This window comes from Suncus etruscus, chromosome 10 (genome assembly GCF_024139225.1).
Source record: "Suncus etruscus isolate mSunEtr1 chromosome 10, mSunEtr1.pri.cur, whole genome shotgun sequence".
NCBI lineage: Eukaryota > Metazoa > Chordata > Mammalia > Eulipotyphla > Soricidae > Suncus > Suncus etruscus.
The window spans coordinates 110,779,859-110,803,498 of record NC_064857.1 but is presented as its reverse complement, the minus strand read 5'-3'; the positions used below and the strand labels follow the sequence as shown (position 1 = coordinate 110,803,498).

The following is a 23,640-nucleotide window of genomic DNA, read 5'->3' as shown; positions in this document are numbered from 1 at the left end:
AAGAAAAATTTTGGGGGTGGAAGAAAAAAAAAGAAAAAGAATAAGTTAAAAAAGACAAAAAAAAAGAAAAAAAAGGAACATTTATAGCTTTTTTGGGGGGTGTTAGGCCACACCTAGCAATGCTCAAGAGTTATTCCTGGTTCTTTTTTTTTTTTTTGAAAAAGAAGTGTGCTTTATTTTTTTAAATTTTTTATTTAACCAACTTTATTACATACATGATTGTATTTGGGTTTCAGTCATGTAAAGAACACCACCCATCACCAGTGCAACATTCCCATCACCAATGTCCTAAATATCCCTCCTCCCCACCCAACCCCCGCCTGTACTCTAGACAGGCTTTCTATTTCCCTTGTACATTCTCATTATTAGGATAGTTCAAAATGTAGTTATTTCTCTAACTAAACTCATCCCTGTTTGCGGTGAGCTTCATGAGGTGAGCTGGAACTTCCAGCTTTTTTCTCTTTTGTGCCTGAAAATTATTATTGCAAAAATGTCTTTCATTTTTCTTAAAACCCATAGATGAGTGAGACCATTCTGCATCTTTCTCTCTCTCTCTGACTTATTTCACTCAGCATAATAGATTCCATGTACATCCATGTATAGGAAAATTTCATGACTTCATCTCTCCTGATAGCTGCATAACATTTCATTGTGTATATGTAGCACAGTTTCTTTAGCCATTCGTCTGTTGAAGGGCATCTTGGCTGTTTCCAGAGTCTTCTATGGTAAATAGTGCTGCAATGAATATAGGAAGGGGTTTTTGTATTGTATTTTTGTGTTCCTAGGGTATATTCCTAGGTGTGGTATAGCTGGATCGTATGGGAGCTCTGATTTCTATTTTTATATTCTCTTGATTCTTTTTTTTTTTTTTTTTTTTTTTGGTTTTTGGGCCACACCCTGTGACGCTCAGGGGTTACTCCTGGCTATGCGCTCAGAAGTTGCTCCTGGCTTCTTGGGGGACCATATGGGACGCCGGGGGATCGAACCGCGGTCCGTCCTAGGCTAGCGCAGGCAAGGCAGGCACCTTACCTCCAGCGCCACCGCCCGGCCCCATTCTCTTGATTCTTATTAGTGTTCTCTTCTATACTTTGTTTGAGTTTTTGAACATCTTCCATATTGCGATTCTAAACTCCTTATCTGAGAGACTGACTATTTGGTTGGTCATGTTCAAGTCATCAGAGTTGCCATCTTCATTCTCTATGTCTGACGCTGGCCTGCATTGTTTCCCCATTGTCACACTTGTATTGTGGGTTTTTCTATGTGTTGTGGTTGTATTCATTGGCTAAATGATGTGCACGGCTGCGAAGGGAAGCGGAGTGGCCGTGCTCCTCTGGCTCCTCCCTTTCTGGGCATGTCGAGTCACCTCCTCGGAAGGCTCATGTGAAGGTAGGCATTCCGCAGATGAGCCACACACAGGATGAAATCAGGCCAAAAATGCAGCACAGCCCAGAAGAGAGGCAGATAAGGTTGCTGGCATCTGAGATCCAGCAGAGTTCAGTGGCTCCTCCCTTTCTGGGGGTATTGACTCACCTCCACGGAAGGCTCATGGGAAAAGGTGGGCTATCTGCAGATGAGCCACACAGAAGATGAAATCAGGCCAAAAATGCAGCACAGCACAGAAGAGAGGTAGATAGGGGTGCTGGCATCTGAGATTCGGCAGAGTTCAGTGGCTCCTGCCTTTCTTGGCATGTTGACTCACCTCCATGGAAGGCTCATGGGAAGGTGGGCCATCTGCAAATGAGCCACACACAGGATGAAATCAGGCTGAAAATGCAGCACAGAACAGAAGAGAGGCAGATAGGGGTGCTGGCATCTGAGATCCAGCATATTCCTGGTTCTGTGCTCAGAAATCACTCCTGCAGGATTGGGGGTCCATATGGGATGCCAGGGTTGAATCAGAGTCTGTCCTGGATTGTCTGCATGCAAGATAAACACCCTACTGCTGTGCTATAGCTCAGGTCCCTACCTTTAAAAGCATTCATCAGAAAGGAAGTAATGTCCTATATAAATAACTTAATCACATAGCTTAAGAAATTGGAAAATGACCAATAAAATAAACCAGAAATAGGCAGACAGAAATAAATAGAAAAACTGAGAATAAAAATTAATGAACTGGAAACAGAAAGATCAATCAAAAAGATCAATGAAAGCAAGAGTTGGTTCTTTGAAAAAATAAACCAGATAGATAACCATTAACAAGACTTACAAAGAGAGAAACTTAATAAACTGAATTCGAAATACAAAGGGAAAAGTTCTACATATACTGCAGAAATTCAAAAAGTAGAGATTATTTTAAAAATCTTTATGCCACATGATCTGTGCAAATACCAAGATCTCTAGCTACAGAGGCCTGATTTTACCACCCACAACTGAGTGGAAAGTTTTCTAGCACCATATAAAGACCTTAAGGTGTAACAATGAGCATGTACGAAGCCAGTATTGTTCCCATGACAGTATGCTTCAAGAGTGGAGGAAAACCAGAATCTCTTAGGCCAGGGGTCTCAAACTCAATTTACCTGGGGGCCGCAGGAGGCAAAGTTGGGGTGAGGCAGGGCTGCATAAGGGATTTCACACACACACAAAGTCCTTAAACATCATTATTAATGGTTTTAATTATTTCTTCTGAATATAAATAGAAACATTGAGTGAAGATCATGAACAGTTCTTCTAAACATGGCATCTTTTGCCTATTCCTTGCTGCCAGAGACTTGACAGCACTTCTTCTCACAAGTCTGAACCACATTTGGCTTTAGAGAGGAAGCAGTTGAGCACCTCAGTATGGCTTGAAGATGATCATCATTAAGTCTAGACCTTTACTTTGACTTATTGAAGTTCAATGTGGAGAATAACTTTTCACACAAATATGTGCTCCCAAAAAGGCACATGATGCTCTAGAACATTCGGGAAAGCTCAGGGAAGCTGGGGGGCAATTCTCTCAAAAATTGCCCATGCATGTCTGCTTTTCACACTTTTCACACAAATATGTGCTCCCAAAAAGGCACATGATGCTCTTGAACATTCGGGAAAGCTCAGGGAAGCTGGGGGGCAATTCTCTCAAAAATTGCCCATGCATGTCTGCTTTTCCACCAATCTCCCTGAACTTGGCTTTGAGATCAAAGTTGCATTGCAGGTCAATGAGCTCCATTTGAAGCACAGGAGGGGCATCTTGCACATCAAAGGAAAAGGGTTCCACAAAAATTTCGAAAGTGGCTCTATGCTTTTTGAAGTCTGCAAATCTGTGATCAAATTCCTTCTCTAGCTTAAAAATAGCATCAACATATTTCTCACCACTGAATGGTATGCCTGTATCCACAAGTGCCTTGCATGCTGGGAAATGGCAAAGGTTTGTCTGAGAGAGCTGGGATTTCCATAACACAAGTTTTGTGGAGAATGCTCTCATGTTGTCATAGGCAGCACGGATAAGCTGCTCCAGGTCTTGTAACATCTTGTTTAGAACATTCAGCTTATGTGTGATGTCAACAAGAAAAGCTAAGTCCGTGAGCCATTTGTGATCACTCAACTCAAAAACAGCATTCCCATCCTTCTCCATGAAGGCTTTCACTTCTTCTCTCAACTCAAAAAATCTTTACAGGACATTTTCCCTGCTGAGCCAATGGTGAAATAGAGCACATCTCCATATTCTGACTCCCTTTCCTCTAAAAAAACCACGAAACCTCCTGTGCTTTAAGCCCCTGGATCTGATTTGGTTGATGCATTTCACAACAGATATCACATTGTCACATGGCAGGCAGTTACTGCAAAGGGTCTGCTGATGGATAATGCAGTGAACAGCAATGGCCTTCTCTACAGCCTCTTCCTCAAGGTTTTTTTGAACAAGTGCTACCAGTCCATTTTTTCTCCCTATCATTGATGGCACTCCATTGGTTATTATTCCAACAAACCTCTCCCATGGCAAACCTGCATTCTCAATGGCATCACACAGATGCCGAATTATCTCATTAGTGGTGGTCTGGCCATGTATTGGAATTATTGTGAGCAGCTCCTCTGTCAATTCAAAATTGCAATAAACACCATGGACATAAATTGTGAGCTGCGCAGTGTCTGTTCTATCTGTGCCCTCATCAAGAGCAACTGAGTATGCATCAAAACATTTGGCTTTCTCACACAGTTGATGATAAATGTCATGTCAGAAATGTGCTCTGCCACAGTGTTGGCAGAAAGGCTGATTTTGCTAAACTGACCTTTCTTTTCCAGACAGATAATACTTGCAGCCTGTAACATGCATTTTTTTTTAACAAACTCTCCTTCTGTGAATAGTTTCCCTGCCTTAGCAATCATCTCACTAACCATGTAACTAGCTTCGACTGATGCAACTTTCTCTTTGGTTGCTTTCTTGAAGAAATCTTGTTGCCTCATTAGACATGCTTTAAGACTGGCAACCTGCTTGGCTCTCTCATTTCCTTGATATTTTGCACATTCCTCAGCATGTTTAGTTGAATAATGGCGCTTCAAGTTGTATTCCTTGTGCACTGCAACTTTCTCTGAGCAAATAAGACATGTAGGGATGCCTCTGTGCTCAACAAAGAAATACTACATCTCCCACTTTTCCTGAAATTGTCTGTGCTCGTCATCAATCTTTCTCTTCACTGCAGGCTTTGATGAAGGCATGACAAAATCTAATTCTGTAATAAACTTCTCTCCCTTCTCTCACTTAGGCCTCCGATAATGCAAGGGACAGCAGGCAGGAGCAGCGGAAATGACGACTGCACTAGGCGCAAAGTATTCGTGATTATTTGCTTACTGAATATTCGCAATAACAAATCACATTAGTAAGAAAAAATTGCAAAAAATCACATTAAACATTTGCATACCCTGAACGGAACTGCTCGGGGTATGCAAATGTTTAATGTGATTTTTTTCTTACTAAAGCGATTTTTATTGCTATTATTCAGTAAGTGAATAATCGCAAATACTGCGATATTTGAAGGCCAGCCACGGGCCACAAAATGTATGGAGGGCCGCGAGTTTGAGACCCCTGTTTTAGGCCAAGGAAATTCCTTTTCTTATTTCCCCAATACTTTCTATGCCTTTGCAAAACAAAACAAAACAAAACAAAAAACAAAAAATGAAGACCAAAATCTTGCCATGCCAGCCTCCTTCCTTTGTTTTTTTTTTTCTTTTCCTTTTATCTCCTTTCTTCTTCTTTTTTCTCTTTCTTTTCTTTTTCACTCTAGTGATTATTTGGTGATTTTTTTTGTTGGTGGGTGCTTTTTTTTTTTTTGGAATTACTGTCTCTTTTTTAAAATATTTTTGTTGTTTGTTCTTGTTCTTCTTGTTCTTGTTCTTCTTGTTCTTGTTCTTGTTCTTGTTCTTCTTGTTCTTCTTCTTCTTGTTCTTCTTCTTGTTCTTGTTCTTCTTCTTGTTCTTCTTCTTGTTTTTCTTCTTGTTCTTGTTCTTGTTCTTGTTCTTGTTCTTGTTCTTGTTCTTGTTCTTGTTCTTGTTCTTGTTCTTGTTCTTGTTCTTCTTCTTCTTCTTCTTCTTCTTCTTCTTCTTCTTCTTCTTCTTCTTCTTCTTCTTCTTCTTCTTCTTCGGTCTTTTTTCTGTTTTCTTCCAACAGAATCACACAACTTGAATCATCTTGTTCTACCTCATGAATTGAAGGAGAAAATAAAAATGAATGGTACAAGGACCAAACAGCCATATGAACATTGACTGGAAATAAAAAATGTTTTAAAATAACAAACCCAAAGTCAACAACAACAGAATTGATACCCTATCTACAACCAGCTATACACAGAGGGGAACAGTTGCACTGGCTCTCTGTGGGGCAAAGAAGGGAAATAATGGGACGCATGCTGGGAATAGGAGTGGAGGGAGGACAACCCTGGTGCTGGGAATGGTCCTGATTCATTGTCACTATGTGCCTTAAATATTACTGTGAAAGATTTGTTATTCACTTTGGTCACAATAAAAATTATTTAAAAAAAATCTTTTTGCCTCAAAACAAGAGAACCTAGAAAAAATGGATAAATTCTTGGATTCCTATAACTTTCCAAGGTTGAACCAAGATAATTTGGAATATTTGAGCAAACCTATCACTATTGAGGAAATGGAAATGGTAATCAAAAGACTTTCAAATAACAAAAGCCCAGGCCCAGATGGATTCACTAGTGAATTTATTTAAACCTTTAAAGATGACCTACTGATAATTTTTTCAGGCTCCTTCAGTAAATTGAAGAAACATAAATAGTCCCTAATAGTTTCCATGAAGCTAATATCACTCTGATACCAAGAACAGATAGAGACACTAAAAAAAAAAAAAAAGAACTACAGATCTATATCCTTGTTTTGAACTCAGATGTGAAGACCCTCAACAAATGCTAACAAAATCCAACAGCTCATCATGACCAAGAAGATTCATTCTAGAAATACAAGGATGGTTTAATATACACCAATATAATACACCATATAAATAAAAATTAAAAATTATATGATCAATATCAATAGATACAGAGAAAGCATTTGACAAGGTTCAATACCTGTTCATCATAAAAACTCTCAACAAAATGGGAATGGAAGGAACTTTTTCTAAATATAGTCAAGGCCATTTGCCACAAGCCTATGCAAACATACTCAGTGGGGAAAAACTAAAAGCCTTTCCTCCAAAATATGACACAAGACAAGATAGCCCCCTCTTTCTACTTCTATTCAATATATTACTTGAAGTACTTGCCATAACAATCAGGCAAGAAAAACATATCAGGGCAGTCAGATAGGAAAAGAAGTCAAGCTCTCACTGCAGAAAATTTTAAAGATTCTACCAAAAAGATTCTAGAAAAAAAGATATGTATAGTAAAGTGGAAGACTACAAAATTAAAATGCAAAAACCATGACTTTTCTATATACAATTAATGAGAGAAAGACACATTAAAAACAATCCCATTCACAGTTATGCCCCAGAAAATCAAGAATCGTAGAGTCAACTTAACTAAGGAGATGAAAAACCTATACAAAGAAAACTAGAAACCACTGCTTTAAGAAATAAAAGTAAAAGATGAAAAGTACATAAAGAAATTGAGACATATACTTGCTCATGAATTAGGAGGATTAATACATTAAATTAAATTAAAATAAATTAAAGTATTGGCAATACTTTCCAAAGCATTGTACAGATTTAATGCCATCCTTATAAGTATACCCAAGAATACTCATGACATTTTTCAAAGAAGTGGATCAAACATTCTTGCATTCATTTGTAACAATAAATGTCTGTCAATAGCTATATCAATCTTTAGAAAATAAGATGTAAGACATCACTTTCCCCAACTACAAACTGTACTATTTAGCAGTTTTTATTAAATCAGCATGGTATTAGAATAAAGACAGACCCTCAGATCAGTGGAATAGACTTGACTATTCTTTTTTTTTTTTTTTTTTTTTTTTTTTTGTGTGTTTTTTGGGTTACACCCGGCAGTGCTCAGGGGTTATTCCTGGCTCCAGGCTCAGAAATTGCTCCTGGCAGGCACAGGGGACTATATGGGACACCGGGATTCGAACCGATGACCTCCCGCATGAAAGGCAAACGCCTTACCTCCATGCTATCTCTCCGGTCCCAAACTTAAATATTCTGAGATTGATCCCCAGGTATTAATTTTTGTTAAAGGGGCAAAAATACAAAGTGGAGCAAGAAAACCCTCTTCAACAAGTGGTGTTGATTACTTTTGAATTTCTGCAGTATCTGTAGTAACCCCCTTTATATTTCTGATTCAGTTTATTAAGTTTCCTTCTTTCCTTGTGAGTTTTTGCTAATGTTTTTTCTATTTTGTTTACTTTTTTTTTCAAATATCAGATCTAAAACCATAAGGTAAACAAAGGAATACATAGTCAAAACATGCCATGACATTGAAGGTAAAGGCATCTTCAAAGAAAAAACACACTGCCCACCATTGGAAGCAAAGATAAACAAATGAAACTATATTAAACTGAGAAGCATCTGTACCTCAAAGTAAACAGTGATTATGATAAAAAGACTATCCCTGAAATGGGAGAAACTACACATTTGATTTCCATCAGATAAGGGGTTAATATATAAAATATACAAGGCACTATAGAACTTATCAAGAAGAAAAAACTTCTATCCCCAATCAAAAAAATGGGAAGAAGAACTGAAGCCATTTCCTCAAAGAAAAATACAGATGGCCAAGAGGCATAGGAAAAAAATGCTCCACATCACTAATCATTGTGGAGATGTTAATCAAAACAAAATCTCACACCACAGAAACTGGCACCCATCACTAAGAACTAGAACAAGTGGGCCGGAGCAGTGGTGCAAGCAGTAAGGCCATGCCTTGCATGTGCTAGCCTAGGACGGACCGTGGTTTGATCCCCCAGTGTCCCATATGGTCCCCCAAGCCCGGAGCGACTTCTGAGCATATTAGTCAGGAGTAACCCCTGAACATCCCTGGGTGTGCCCCCCCCCCCCCAAAAAAGGAGCAACTAGTGCTTGTGTTATGTAGGGAAAAAGTGACTCTCATTCACTGCTGGTGGGAATGCTGTCTAGTCTAGCCTTTGTGGAGAACAATATAAATATTTCTCATAAAACAAGAAATTGATCTCCCATATGATCCAACTATACCACTCCTAGGGATATACCCTATAAACTCAAAAACACAATACAAATGTACCCTCTGCACTCCTATGTCCATTGTAGCACTATTTACAGTAGTCAGAATCTGGAAACAACCCAGGTGCCTGACAACAGATGAGTGGCTAAAGAAACAGTGGTAAGTCTACACAATGCAATACAAAAATGACCTCTTTTTAACTTATTTTGTGGGATACAAGAAAAAAATAGTATGGTAATAATATCCAGACACAATAGAGGTGAGGATTAGAAGAACCAGTCCATGGTAGGAAGGTTGCCACGAATACTGGTGAATACAACTAGGGTAGTGAATAATCCACTGTGACAATGATATTTGGAACTGATCACTCTAGACAAGAACTGGGTGCTGAAAGGAGATTCTGAGATATACATAGTACCTCTTCAGCAGCAATAGTGACTATCACAGTGTCAAAAAAGAAAGGAAGAGATAGAGATAGAGAGGTAGATTGAGAGAGAAAAGTAAAATGCCTGTCAGAGGCAGGAGGGGGAGGATGGGTGAAAGAAAAACTGTGCATATTGATGATGGAAATGTGCACTGGTGAAGTTGGTGTACATTCTGTGACTGAAGCTTAACCATTTGAAACCATGGCGCTTAAATAAGGTAATTAGATGAAAAACCAGTATGAAGAGCTAATGTAAAAATGGTAATTAGATAACATTGTACTATATAATTGAGACTTACGAGAACAATAGAATTTAGAACTTAAGTGTACTCATCAAAAAAAGAAAGGTAAATATGTGAGTTGAGGACATGTTAATTCTTGGAATCCATATATACATATATACACATATAAAGCACACACATACATAAAACATACACAAGACATACATACATGTGATTAATTAGTAACACGTTTATTACTTATTTATAATGATTATTAATATTTAACATGATTAAATATTTAATTGAATAATTAACATGTATTTAATTCTAATGTCCTTTAAATATATTATTCATTTTTTGTGTATCACACATATTTAGAGCTAAAAGAAACCCACTCTCAGTGAGATGACATTTTACCCACTTACCTTGAAACAGGTTCAAAGAGATTTAGAACTATAGTCAAGATTAGAAGTCAGAAAATTTATATGGTCATGGATCATTGAAAATATGACTAAAACCCAAACAACACAATCATGTATGTAATCAAGGTGTTTAAATAAAAAATATATTAAAAATATGAGAATATCGCTTTTATCTTCTGCCTAAGATAAGAGTGAAGTAAGAAGTGAAGTAAGAAATAATTATTTGCAGATATACCAGAAGTTTGCCTCAGGAGACCAGTGCAGGATAAAATTTATTGGTTACCTCTGTGCACGTCTCTCTAACCATCCCATCCCTTTCCTAAAAATATGCTTTCTATTCTCTAGTCTCTTTTCTATCTGTCTCTGATGAGAGTTTTTTCTTTTTTTAGGGAGGGGGTACAGGTGGCTTGGTGCCACCTTTCTCAACTTTCTCAAACTCTCTCTTAGTTATCTTCTTATCTTTCTATGTTTGTTCCTTCGATGGAGCAGCAATGGAACTGAACCTCTGCAGAGATAGGCTATTATTTAATGAGGGAAAAATGAAAAGAAAATGTTGGTGAGAATGTGAAAAATTGGAAGCTTTGTGATCTGTGGAAATGTAAAACGTGGATGCCTTTTTTTTTTTTTTTTTTTTTTTTTTACGTGGATGCCTTTATGGATGAAAGTTTGATGTCATCCCAAAGCAAAGCATGTTCGGTTCACTGAAGTTAAATTACAGAGGTTTCTCATTTACCCACTATGCCTCCCCCTACAGTCTTCCTCAAAATCATCACATCATCCACAACTGCATTATTTTTAGTATTGGGGTCTGATGCTTACAATGCTTGATTATTCACAGTGCAGAATTGACATTACCACTTACTATTGGCTCTGGACAGCCTGAATTTGCACAGTCGAAAGTGACATGCACTTCTGATCAACTGTTGCTCTGGTATGGAGCATTTTAATTTCTGAAATTCTCTGTGATTTGATATTAATTCATCCTTCCCTATTACCAAAGCCCTGGAAATTATATATATGCATATGTATATATGTATATATATGTGTGTATATATGTGTGTATATATGTGTGTATATATGTGTGTATATATATATATATACACTTTGGCAGGAGATTGGGGCAACACCTAGATATGCTCAGGACTTATTTCTGGCTCTGTGCAAGGGATCACTGACTGTGGTGTTCAGTTAATCATAAATACATGGTACAGGGGATGGAACCCAGGAGGGCCAGTTGCAGGCAAGCACCTTACCCACTGTACTATTTTTCTGTCCCATAAATTACAGATCTTTTACAATGTTCCCATGGATTCATTTTTTCCATAATATCATATAGTTGAAATATTATAGCATGTAAACTTTTCAGATTGGCTTCTTTATTTCTTTTTCTCTCATATTTTAGATCCACCCTAGGTAGTGCTCATATTCCTGGCTCTGCTAAGGGGTCACTCCTGGTGGGCTTTGGGAACCATATAGGGTGAAGAGGAATGGCTGTGTGCAAGGCAAGTGCCTTACCTGTTGAGCTACATCTCTCTAATTTTTATGACCTCTCTTATTTGGGTCAAGGTATGGGTGACTGGAGATTATCACAGCAGTCCTAGGTATAGAAAATTAATCCTGGAACCAATCAATAGAAGGATGTCTTTTACAAGGTGCACCCCACTCTGCCACGCCTACTTTATCTATAACAGTTGAGACAGCAGTGAACCCAATGTACATTGGTAGGTTGTGATAGGAATTCAGAATAAGAAGAGAAAACCCCACAGATATGGGGGAGATCATGTACAATCTACACAGATAATAACCTCAGTTGGAATCTATTTTTTTTTCTTGTCAACCTTATAAAGAATTAACACTGAACCAGACTATTTTTCTCAAGGACCTGATGTTCCTATTCTCTTCATGATAAGAAAGGATTGTGAAGAAAGAATTGGGGTGTTTCATTCAGAGAAGCTGGTGAGAACTTAGGGGACAGACAAGGAGATGTGAGAGAACTTGGCATGAGTTTTCACTCGCTGTTGCAGCAATGAAAACTGGGTCTTAGAACCAATAAGGCAACTCTCTCATGAATGCGTGTGAGAGGTTGGTTTAACTTACTGTGGTCTTGACAGGAACTGCCCATGGCCCCTTGGGTCTCATCCAACTGAGATAAACTTCTAAAAAGCCATTTTCGTATCTTTGACATGTGGGGACAACACAAGTCTTCTCCATGTGATCTCTCTCTTCTACATGGTATTATTTCAACTTCTGTGTGGGAACTCTAAGCTCTAAGAGGGTGAAAGGAGTTTTTATGTTGAGAACTAGTAGTGAATATCGAGTCTTCCGGAATCATCTCCTCTGGGCCAGGTCAGCTTCCAGAAGTGGGAACAGCTACCTTTGCTCTGGGTGTGGAGGAGCAATAAGCACACAGGTAGGACCGCCTTGGGATAGTCATCTTTAGAGACCCTTGTCTAAATGTGTGATAGCAAGTCTCCTATGACTGGGATGTAGGATAAATGGGCAGGTCAGGGTGAATCTACAGAGGCACATTCTTTTCCTGTTGATAGGTCTTGATTTTAGTCCATGGAGAAAGTAGATTCCTGCATACTGGTGACCAGATCGAATCCTGAACCTAAAGACAATGGAAGCCACTCCTGATTAATCACTCACCAGATTGAACAAACATTATCTGACTTAGTGAAGGCTGGGTTGCATGGGGTTTAACAGAAAAGACTCAAAGGCCTGATTTAGCGATTTAGTTGTGCTTCATTGCTCCCTCTCTTCTCTTTCTCTGTTTGGAAAAGCTTTAATCCTAGAAGACCAGTCTTTGTAGTTGAGTGAAGGTTAAGTGAGGCAATCTATCGTACTTGCCCTCTGTAAGCACCAGCTCCTCTTACTGCTCAAAGTACAGCCAGGAAGCAGTTACAGTTAAAATAGTCCATATTCCTCTATGAAGTCCTGTTAATGGAGTTCATATATATGTCAGAAATGAATATTCTATATTAGACTAATTCATAGACCTACCATCGGTGTATAATAGTCTATATTCTAATTTAAACTGTGGTGTAAACTCACTCAGAGCCACATAATTGAATGTGGGGGTTTTGAGAACTTTGCTTTCAAATAAATGAATGGTTTACCAGTAGAGGCTTGAAATTCTGCCCATTTTATAATCCGGATCACATAAACAGTTTGGGGATGCAAAGGTGTTGCAAGGGGTAAACATTTAGGCTCTGGTCTGTCACCCCATCCCCATCTTCCTGTGTAATCTTACCTGATGGTAGGATCAGTCCGTTTCTGGGAGGGGTCTTTGGAAAGCAACACAAGAATTGCCTCAGGGGTGTAAAAGAGATGGAGAGATCCAATGAATAGCAGTAGGAGAGATGGCAGAAACAGATGGAGATGGCAGGGCAGCTGAAGAGAGCATACTTAAAAGGTCAGATTAAAGTCCACACATGGTGGCTAGGGCCTTAATAAAGTTGATGTCTCCTGAAACCTGACTGCCTGTGGATCATTTCCTTGTGGCTACCCTGAATCCTGAGACCCACTGGCTTGAAGAGGTTTGCAGGCGCATGGCCCTGGGCTGGCGGAGAAAGGCTTCACCATCCCTGCATCTCATCATCATCCACCTCCATCCAGGACTCAATAATTAATATGTTAATCAACATGATATATTCCATTTCAGTTGTGTGATTGTTCCTTATGATGCTACAACAAGAAAACCACCCATCTAAGTATTTCTCAGTAAGTCTCCTCAACATTAAATGACATAGGACTGTATTATTCCCATTTGAAAGAGAAAGTAATTGAGGCTCCAGGAGCTTACACGTAATTCTGATGTAGATCACAGGCTCCAAAGCCGATTGATTCATAAATTTCCCCTGACTATGTTTCTACGTGTCTCCAGTGCTAGGAGGCAGTTGGCAGCTTTGTGCTTTCCAGAAGAGCTATTATAGCCTGGACTCTCAATGTATAAAGTCTCAAAAGCCTTCTACTGCCCCAGCAACCCACCCCTAGTTCCTTGCCCAGTTTAGCCTCTGGCTGATATTTGCTGAGCAACACTGTGGAGATGACTGTGAAAATATTAATATCTGCAGGCTTTTTCAGAGCCTGTGTGAGTCGTACATCTTAAAAAACAGAACTTCAGGTGAGAAGGAAATAGTTCAGGATATGGGTATCGATGTAAACCCACAGCCCACACTCCTGGCCATCTTTCTGCCACAGGTTATCGAGCTGCCACAGTATTGTAAACTCGTGATTTTCTCTGCAGTGTTGGAAGCTGAAAGGGTTCCTGTAAATGCCGCACATAATTAATTCTAAACAAAAAAGCCAGCCAGAAGCATAATGCCCAGAGAAATCCTTAGCAAGTTTTAGTTTTATTGTGTGCCTTTATGTTGCCTCTGTATTTTCATCCAAGCGTTTTCAAAGACTAATCCTACCTAATGACAGATTTATGATGATGAGGCCATTAATTTTTGATACTGCAGCTTTCAGAAATGACCTAAAAATGCTTTAAAAGCAACCTTTACTCACATCCCAAGCCTCTACTCCAAGCGAAAAACCAGATTAAAAGAGCTCTTGCTTGTGTGATTATTCATGTGAGAACCTTAGTCAGATTAGATTAGAGGAGTTCATCCTGTCGGGCAAAAATAGATTTTGGACTCAAAATTAATGAGAAAGTGGCAAATTAATATGTGATTGATGCAATCATTCACCAGAAAGTCCAGCAACACAGGAGTGGTGACCTGTCATTCAGGGCCCAGGACAGCTGCTGACTCTGTCATTTTAATTTTTACAAGGAAAGCAAAGGTTGTTATGAGAAAGGAGGACAGCAATGAAGCCTTGTTTTACACAAAAGATGGGATATGAGGACACTGGGCTAATGGGCTGGTAAATGGGTGGTGCTCAGGGAAGCCATATAAGAAGCCAGAAATTGAACCCAGGTTGGCTACATGATAGGCAAACACCTTACCTGCTGGATTACCAATCTGGCCTTTCAAATTTATTATTATTATTATTATTATTATTATTACTATTATTATTGACATTTTGATGATGCTCAAGCATTACTCCTGGCTCTACACTCAGGAATTACCCCTCGGCATGCTTGGGGGACCATATGAGCTGCTGGGAATTGAACCCAGATTGGCCACATGCAAGACAAATTTCCTACCCACTGTACCATCTCTCAAGTACAAAGCATGTGTAAAACATTACAAAGGAACTCAATTTTATTGAATGGAATACTAACCACAATAATAAACATATGTTGAAATATTAAAATTGGGCCTGAATTTACATTTTCTTTAATAGTCAAATAACAAAGTCTCAATTATATAGTTGTTAACAGACATTGATGACTACATGTTTTTTTCAAGATAAAGTAGATCTTTATTAGTTGTGGATTCTGTGTTTCTAAATTTACGTACTAGCTGAAATTTCTTTAAAACCCCCACATCAACACTCAAGTCACTTTTGTGTTAATTTAAGGAGAGGAAACTTTGATTTGTCTGACCTGTGCATTCCCACTTGAGGACAAAAAAAGTGACACCATCACTTTCTTGTTTCAGAATTTTCACAGTATATCTCGACACTTTTGGGAGGCATTTTTATATCTTTTGTTGTTCACTTCACCATTTAAAATAATTCTCAATGCAGTGCAGAAGCACCATCCAGAGAGTTTTTGGTGCAAGAGACTGTGCTGTGTTTTATGTGTGTAGACAAACCTTAGAAATAAAGTATAGCACTAATCACCAAAAATGCCATCTGATGTGTATGGATCGAGAATAAGTGAAAGGGCCCCTTTTAACAAAACTCATATGTAACACCAAGACATGTACTGATTAGTTGCTGATGGGTGACCAGAGGCTTGCAGATGCCTCACCCTACATTCTCCTTGGGATTCAGCATTACTAATCCAGAGCGAAAGATGACCTATGGAATATAACTCCAAAAATGAAAAGATACTAATAAGTAATTAGAATTTCTTTGAAACAAATCCAATGTTATATGAAAATATTTGAAACAGAGTTTTATCTTGCTGCCTACACTGAAATAAAAAGGAATTGGGAGGGGCCTGAGTGATAGTACAGTGGGAAGAGAAATTGCTTTGCACACAACTGGCCCAGGTTTGATCCCTGGCAAACTATATAGTTCTCGAAGCCTACCAGGAGCAATTCCTCAATGCAGAGCTAGGAGTAACCCCTGAGCACTGCTGGATGTAGCCCAACCTCACCTCACTGGCTAAACACTTCAAAAAAAAAAAAAAAAAAAGAGAATTTGGATTCAGAGTTGTAGCAACATTTTTGCTTTCCTATTTAAGTTCCTAGATACTCTTCTCAGGGAGTGGTGCTTCTCAGACACAATGAAACATACTTCTCTCGACTTTCTAAAGTCACCACCCTATGGGGTTATATAATTGAACCTGGGATTATTAAAAATTCAACAATGATGAAAGGTTTCTGAGCAAGTAATAACCAAAAATTATGCAAAACTGCCACATAATAAATTTGAGGTAACCATACTACATTTGTCCATACTACATTTCTCAGGAGAAAAGGGGTAGACACAGTAACTTGGAAAGAAGGTTAAGGGAAAGTGGAACTGACTTAGCTTTTGTACCTTTACAAACTTTGAGAGATCCCCTTTTTGTGAGACACCTGATTTTTTTTTCTTTTTTCATCAGGGACTCAGCCTTTTAAAAACTTTTTTCTTTTAGCTCTAGTCCAGGTGAAAAATGCTCAAAAGTGAGGGACAAAAAAAGTTCCTAATATTTATTTACATAGAAACCCAGTTTAACAGAAAGGAATGAACATTTTTCTTTGCTTTTTTGCCTTTTGGGACCACATTCTGTGATGTTCAGGTCTGATTTTTGGCTCTCTGCTCAGGGATTACTCCTAAAAGTGCTCTGGGATCATATGCATTGCCGGGTATGCATTGAACCTGGGTTAGCTGGTCATTTAAGCACATTTTCTGCTGCACCATCTCTCCAGCCCCAGGGCAAGATACTCTTGTCTGGGTGAAATGACTGAGATTAGTGTTAGGATGCTTACTTAAAGATGGCTGAGGAGCCCCAAGTATGTGCATCCAAAGAGGAAGGCTCCTTCACTAGGCATTGGTTCTTTTTCACCATTATTATGACAAGAGTTCTGATTCAATGGCTCTAAATTAAATGTCTTATACTTTTGGTAGGCTTATTGACGACACCAGGAGCTCAGTAGCTCCTTCTGGTTCAGTGCTTAGGAGAGCCATGTGTGCTAGGGTTGGACTTGGGTCTCTCACAGGCTCAACATGTGCCCTAGCTTTTGGAACCATCTCTGGATCCACTCCCCCCCCCCCCATATCATTTGTATTGAGGCACTGGGGATTGACAATACTGTTAATTATACATCAATTATATACTTTCATGCATACAACATTCTAACACTACAACAACCCATCACCAGAGTGACACTATAAGTGTCCCCCAAATTCTTTCTGTCACCCCCTGTTATATAAATTTAGCTCTATAGCCAAGTCTCCAGCTTCAATAATTTAAGTCATTTGATGTTCTCTTATGTTTTTTATATTCCACACAAGAGAGATTTTTGTATTATGAAGATGGAGACACCTACACACATATAGGTGATTAAATCTAAATTCCCCAAATTTCCTATGACTGTAAATCAATGATAAATTGATGTTTTTTCCAAAAGTGCATTTTTCTTTTTATAAGTGTATATAAATTAAAAAATGATAGTATAAATAATTCTATATTAATATACTTTAAAATTTGAATTAACAGATAAATCCAAAAAATAAGCAATTTATTAAGATTAAGGAAAGGAGAATTAAAAAACTTAACAAAAATATGAATAGGTCTATAAAAATATGAAAGTATGTTTCATTCTTGAAAAAAGGAATATAGATTTCATGTTAGAAAATGATATTAAGAACAGTGCTTAAGGGGCTGGAGAGATAGCATGGAGATAAGGCGTTTGCTTTGCATGCAGAAGGACAGTGGTTCAAATCCCCGCATCCCATATGGTCCCCTGAGCCTGCCAGGAGCAATTTCTGAGCATAGAGCCAGGAGTAAGCGCTGAGCACTGCCGGGTGTCATCCAATAACCAAAAAAAAAAAAAAAAAAAAAAAAAAAAAAAAAAAAAAAAAAGAAAACAAAATAACAGTGCTTAAGTACCTGCATTAGTAAGTAAAAGAGTTGTTCAGGCCGAAGTGATAGTACCTCAGGTAGGGCATTTGCCTTGCATGCAGCCAACTCAAATTCAATTCCTGGCATCCCACCTGGCCTCCTGAACCTGTCAAGAGTGATTCCTCAATTCAGAGCCAGGAATAACCCCTGAGCACTTTTGGGTGTGGTAAAAGTAAAAGATTTTAATAAAAACTCTATAGATGTACAAAAAATAGCACCTGAAGACATAGAAAGAACATTTAATATAAATGAAAAGTTAATTCCCTATTGAAAAAATACAAAACTCGTAGCAAGCTATGAATAAGCAGATCTTTTGTAATGAAGTAGAGGGCAACCATCACAGCATGAGCAAATGCCATAGTCAATGACAAAGTGCTGAGAAGTTTGAAATGTCTCTAAAGGGGTTTGAAGGCTATGAATTCCCTTTACTGCTACCGTCCATGAAGATTTGTATTGTTTCCTTAAATCTAAATGGTAAACTAGCTGGATAGCGTTTTCTTGATGGTGTTCATTTAATTTCCTTGAGTTTTTTTTTTTTTTCTCTCCAAATCAGAGCAGATTTTTTTGTTTGTTTGTTTTTGGGTCACATCCAGCAGTGCTCAGGAGTTACTCCTGGCTCTACGCTCAGAAATCGCTCCTGGAAGGCTCAGGGGACCATATGGGATGCCAGGATTCGAACCACCGTCCTTCCGCATGCAAGGCAAATGCCTTGCCTCTATGCTTTATCTCTCCGACCCCAAATCAGAGCAGATTTTAAGAGGAAGAAAAACAAAGTGTTGCTTTGTGGCTGAGTAAAGTGGAGAGTGATGTAGGCAGCCTCAGTGCTTCCAACTTTCTCCTAAAGAAAACTTTCTGCTAAAAAAAAGAGTTTTTTTAAATGAAATTTACTAAGTATGGCATGAGGGAAGATAAAAAGGAAATTCTTGTTTAAGATAGAACATGGGCTTGAAGGAGAAAGCTGAGATTTTTTAAAAATATATCCCACCATTCTCTTTCTCATAGGTCTCATTTGATAGAGACCTACAATTTTTTTTTGGGAGGGGGCCATACCCAGTGATGCTCAGGGGTTACTCCTGGTTTTGTGCTCAGAAATCACTCCTGGCTCGGGGGACCATATGGACGCTGGAGGATTGAACCGTGGTCCGTCCTGGATCAGCAGTGTGCAAGGCAAATGCTCTACCGCTGTGCTATCTCTCAGGCCCCTTGAGACTTATCAATTTTATGACAGTTCCCTTGTATGTAAGTTTCTTTTTTGATCTTGTTGCCTTAAATATTCAAACTCTCTTTGGCTTTTGTCATAAACAAACATTGAGGTAGTTAACACAGATCCCTCAGACATGGTAAAAGGAAACAGGCACTACAATGTGTGATATTGGAATGTTGTATGCATGAAACACTATCATTGTATTATAGAACTGCAAATCACAGTGGCTAAAATAAAAATAGCTTCTAGATAGGCCCCTATTGTCCATCAGCACCAGGACAAGGGTTAAGGTTTGTAAAAAAAAAAAAGTGAAGTTGAGCAGCACAGAACCAGATGCCAGCCTACAGTAGTGTCTTCTGAGTATCAGATGTGGACAGTAAATGGGGGATCATATTCCTATAAGATTCAGTCAGTCCAAAGAGAAGTGTCAGAAATTTGTGTCATAATAAAGCATACAGATTTGAACATACACCATGATGTCAAGTTTGTCTTTACTGAGAATAGATTTGGTTGTAGGTCATTTGTCTGAGAAGCTATCCAAAAAGCAAGGGTTGGGAGTCAGAAAGACAGGAAAGGAAGAAGCATCATTTCAGATGGGGCTGCCATTTCTGCTAAGACCCCACAAATCCCCAATGACCCTATTGGAAAGGCCACCAATCAAAAAGCTTTATTAAAGGTTATTTGAATGACAATTAGAGGAAAGCTGAAGCACAAAGAATTGCATTGTCACCGAATATTCCTCTTAAATGGGGGAAGATGCTGCTGAAGAGGATTCTGAGAGCCTGTGACAATAGCAGCACCATAATTTTGTATCAAATAGATTTGTTCAAGTTTCTCTATCTAAACAACTCAGGAGAATATCTCTCTTTTTTCCTTCATTTTACATTTTTAATTTTTTAAATAATATTTTTATTTAAACACCGTGATTACAAACAGGACTGTCGTTGGGTTTCAGTCACAAATAGAACAACCCCCCTTCACCAGTGCAGCATTCCCACCACCAATGCCCCCATCTCCCACCTCCCATATCCCCTGCCTGTGTTCGAGACAGGCATTCTACTTCACTCAGTGCCCGCCTTGGTCTCCAAACACCTCTTTAATCTGGCTGTTGAATGGATTCTCCTTCCCAAAAACCTGGGGCCACTGGAGTGTCACCTTCTTCCAGAAGTGATCTGCCAACAGCAGTGAAGCCACCTGCAAGAGAGAACCCAGAGGAGGAGCAAAAGGGAAAATGATAATGACAAGGAAAACACTTTCCAGAAGGATTGACCTTTTCCTTTTTATGGCCACTCGTGATTCCTATCTCTTAGTCTTGGTAATACAGCCAGTCCTTTCTGGTGATGTGAGTGGGGTCTTTCACTTGAATGAAACCAATAAAATATGGCAAGGGTGAAATAATGTCCTTCTGGAAACTGTGTTTCATGACATATCTGTCTGCTGCTAGACCCTTCAGGGTAATGAAATAAGAAACCATGTTGGGAAGACCTGTGACAGGGAGGTAAGGTAACCATAGCAGACATCTAGCAAAGCATCTGGGTATTTCCCTTGTTTCCACAAGAAAGTGAATTCTGCTAGGAATCTGAGTCAGTGTGAAACTCAACCACTTTCCCATTGAGCTGGATGAAAATGCTGCCACGTGGAGTAACCCCTGAGCTTAGTCAGGTGAAAGCCTTGAGCACCACCAGGACTGGCCCCTAAAACAAACAGACACAAAGAATTGTGTCCTGGATGACACAGGTGTATTGTAGCTTTTGAAATAGCCAACAGAGTATACAGACAGGTACTTTGCACCAGCAAGCCTGACCCACCTAAACATGGGAGTAAAAATGTGCATTTGTATCCACATGACCTATGTCCAGGATGGGAGGCACCCTTGTATAAAAAGTGTGAGTTCTTACCTTTAGAAGATAAGATCTTGTGTCTGAGTCCATGATTTCCCCTATTTACTGTGCCTATACAAAAATGTATGGTGTCCCCCTGGGCTGACCACTTAGTCCAGGGGACTGAAATTCCCTCACGCCAGGTGGGTCTTCAGGGCCATGCCTGGTTAATTGGGCCCTGGGGGGTGGGGAGGGAGAGAAATTCCTCCGTATGCATCTGCAAACTACAGAGGCAGGGCTGCACCCGAAAGACTCCACATGCCAGTTCTTCTGGTTCCCTTCAGCTGGTATATTGGGGGCTCTGGGCAGGACAGCTAGCCATAGGCCCCCATAAATATTCTTATTTCTCAACAGTTTTAGGAAAAAAATGGGATTTTCTAGATTTGGAGGATAACTCTTTCTAAATATTCTTTTACCGTGACGATTCTATCCACTGTTTATCTTGTTCTCTTTGTGAGCTGTTCAATAAGGAACTTTGGTGGAAGAGTCCCTCAGTTTAATGCTTATGATTGAACCATGTCATGGGAATTGGTGGACTTGTTCGTATAGCCCCCATATGCGCCAATAACGCCACGTGGCATTGTTCCTTGTTTGCATAGGCACATTAAAATGGGAAAATACTATACATACAAGTAAATTCTTATCTATTAGAGATCGGAACACACAAATCTCGTAGTGCAATGGGCCTTACACCCTGACCATTGATATAATGACCTGGCACAGGCCTCAGAAAAATGGGCATCCTCCATTCACCCCTGAACCAGGGAAGCTATCTACAAAACATCCAAAGTTTTTTATAACAACACCTGAAAGCAATCCTCTACCAGGAAGACACTACCGAGGCTCTGACATCGACCTTCTCAAAAGGGACTTCCCTTAACACTAAGGAGACTTCCCTTAACACTAAGAAGACTTGACAACAACAACGACCTGCTTACAGGACAAGGTTCTCTGCATTGCCCTTTAATTGTGAGGTGAAATGAGAGGATGCTCTGCACCATTCTGACTGTAATATAGGATATGCAGATTCCAGGATCTTTAATACAGAAACATGATACCAACAACAGAGACTGTGTGAAAAAGAAAAGTGTATTGGCATTACAGACAATGACCTGAATTGGACAAACTAATTTGCCTGGAGCCTAGAATTGGTCTTATGCCAGAAAACTTCAGGGATAGGGTCCCCTTGTATTTTAGCCAAAGCTTTTCCATTCCATGTCCCTCATATTTTGATGGGCCTATGCAAACAATAATTGCCACTCTAACACCGTTTTTACTGTGCTCCTCTGACTCTAATTCTTAAGAGAAACTTTTGAGATTAACTTAAACTAATATGCATGTGCATTGAAATGTAAAAAAGTACTTTGCCTTCAATATTTAAGGAGTTACATAAGTGTTATGTCTTTAGATTGCTTTGTGTGCTGCAAAGAAACATTACAATCTGGGGACTTGAGGGACAAAGCAATTGTACATAGGTTCTGTTTATTTTTCTTAATGTTCTTTGGCTGAAAAAGATATCAGCACTAGGACTACTGAGAATTCTGTTTATGCGTGATTGTCCTTCCACTGTAACTTTACCTTGTCCTCTTTCTTTGCATCTTTGTTCTCATAATTAAAAATAAAAATTAGGGCCCGGAGAGATAGTAGAGCGGTGTTTGCCTTGCAAGCAACCAATCCAGGACCTAAGGTGGTTGGTTCGAATCCCGGTGTCCCATATGGTCCCCCGTGCCTGCCAGGAGCTATTTCTGAGCAGACAGCCAGGAGTAATCCCTGAGCACCACTGGGTGTGGCCCTAAAACCAAAAAAAAAAAAAATAAAATAAATAAAAATAAAAATTAATAAGTAGAAAATAAAACAAAAAAACGTATGGTGTCGTTTTGTATTGCTGATGCTATTCCGGGTAAGGATGGCAGGCCACACGTACAGTATCTGTAGATACAACTCAGTCTCCACGAGATTGGACAGTGTTAGTTCATTCTCTAATCCCAGATCCCAGATCCCAGATCCCAGATGTAGAACTGAAAGAACCCCCTGCAACAACACCAGGAACTAAACTCCATTGGGAGATATACTTGTGCTAGTGTTAATATTACAATGAGGACAGCGAGGAAATGACAACTTGACCTAAGACCAGGAGGTCCTATCACATCACCTGTTGTGTATGTAAATATTTTGGGGGATTACTATGTTACTCACCCTAAACTGATTGGTGATTGTGCCCTACCCTAGGGTGTGACCTGGCATTCTGCCCCCACCCTAGGGTAGTACCTGATTCTGCTTCCACCATTGGTTGGTATCTGATCCCACCATTGGGTGGTACCTAATTCTGGGGATAAAAACAAGGGTCTGTGGAAGACCGAGGCTTTTTTGCTGGAACGGAAGCTGAGTCTTTGGACTTCAGTCTTGTCCACCGAATAAAGCTAATATTTCCACGAGCCTGACTGTCTGCGAGCTGTTTACCCGCCGTTTCACCTCAGAACCGTTGGCTAGATAGGGTGGCAGACGCGTGCTGGAAGAGAAAGGCCTCATCCTCCATCCCTCCATCAGTCAACCTCTTCAGGGGCTGACTTGCAACAATCACCTAACACTAAGTGGAAATCAGAAGATGTATCGTCCTTTGAACTATGAAAAATAAGAGCGCTAACTACAGAAAACTGACTTTGACAACCGTGACTGGGCAGAACTTACCTTGAGACCATTAAGGAAAACCCTACCTTAGGCTATAGCCCAGGACTCT

General features: G+C 39.4%; 1 protein-coding gene across 1 annotated transcript in view; it reads right to left on the bottom strand.

The window, feature by feature from the left end:
• Positions 1–20,088: 20,088 nt before the first annotated feature.
• Positions 20,089–23,640, bottom strand: part of AOAH (acyloxyacyl hydrolase) — a 280,216-nt gene continuing 276,664 nt past the window's right edge. The window contains exon 21 of the mRNA XM_049781733.1: positions 20,089–20,217. Coding sequence (XP_049637690.1) covers positions 20,089–20,217 — 129 coding nt within the window. The remainder of the gene's footprint in view (positions 20,218–23,640) is intronic.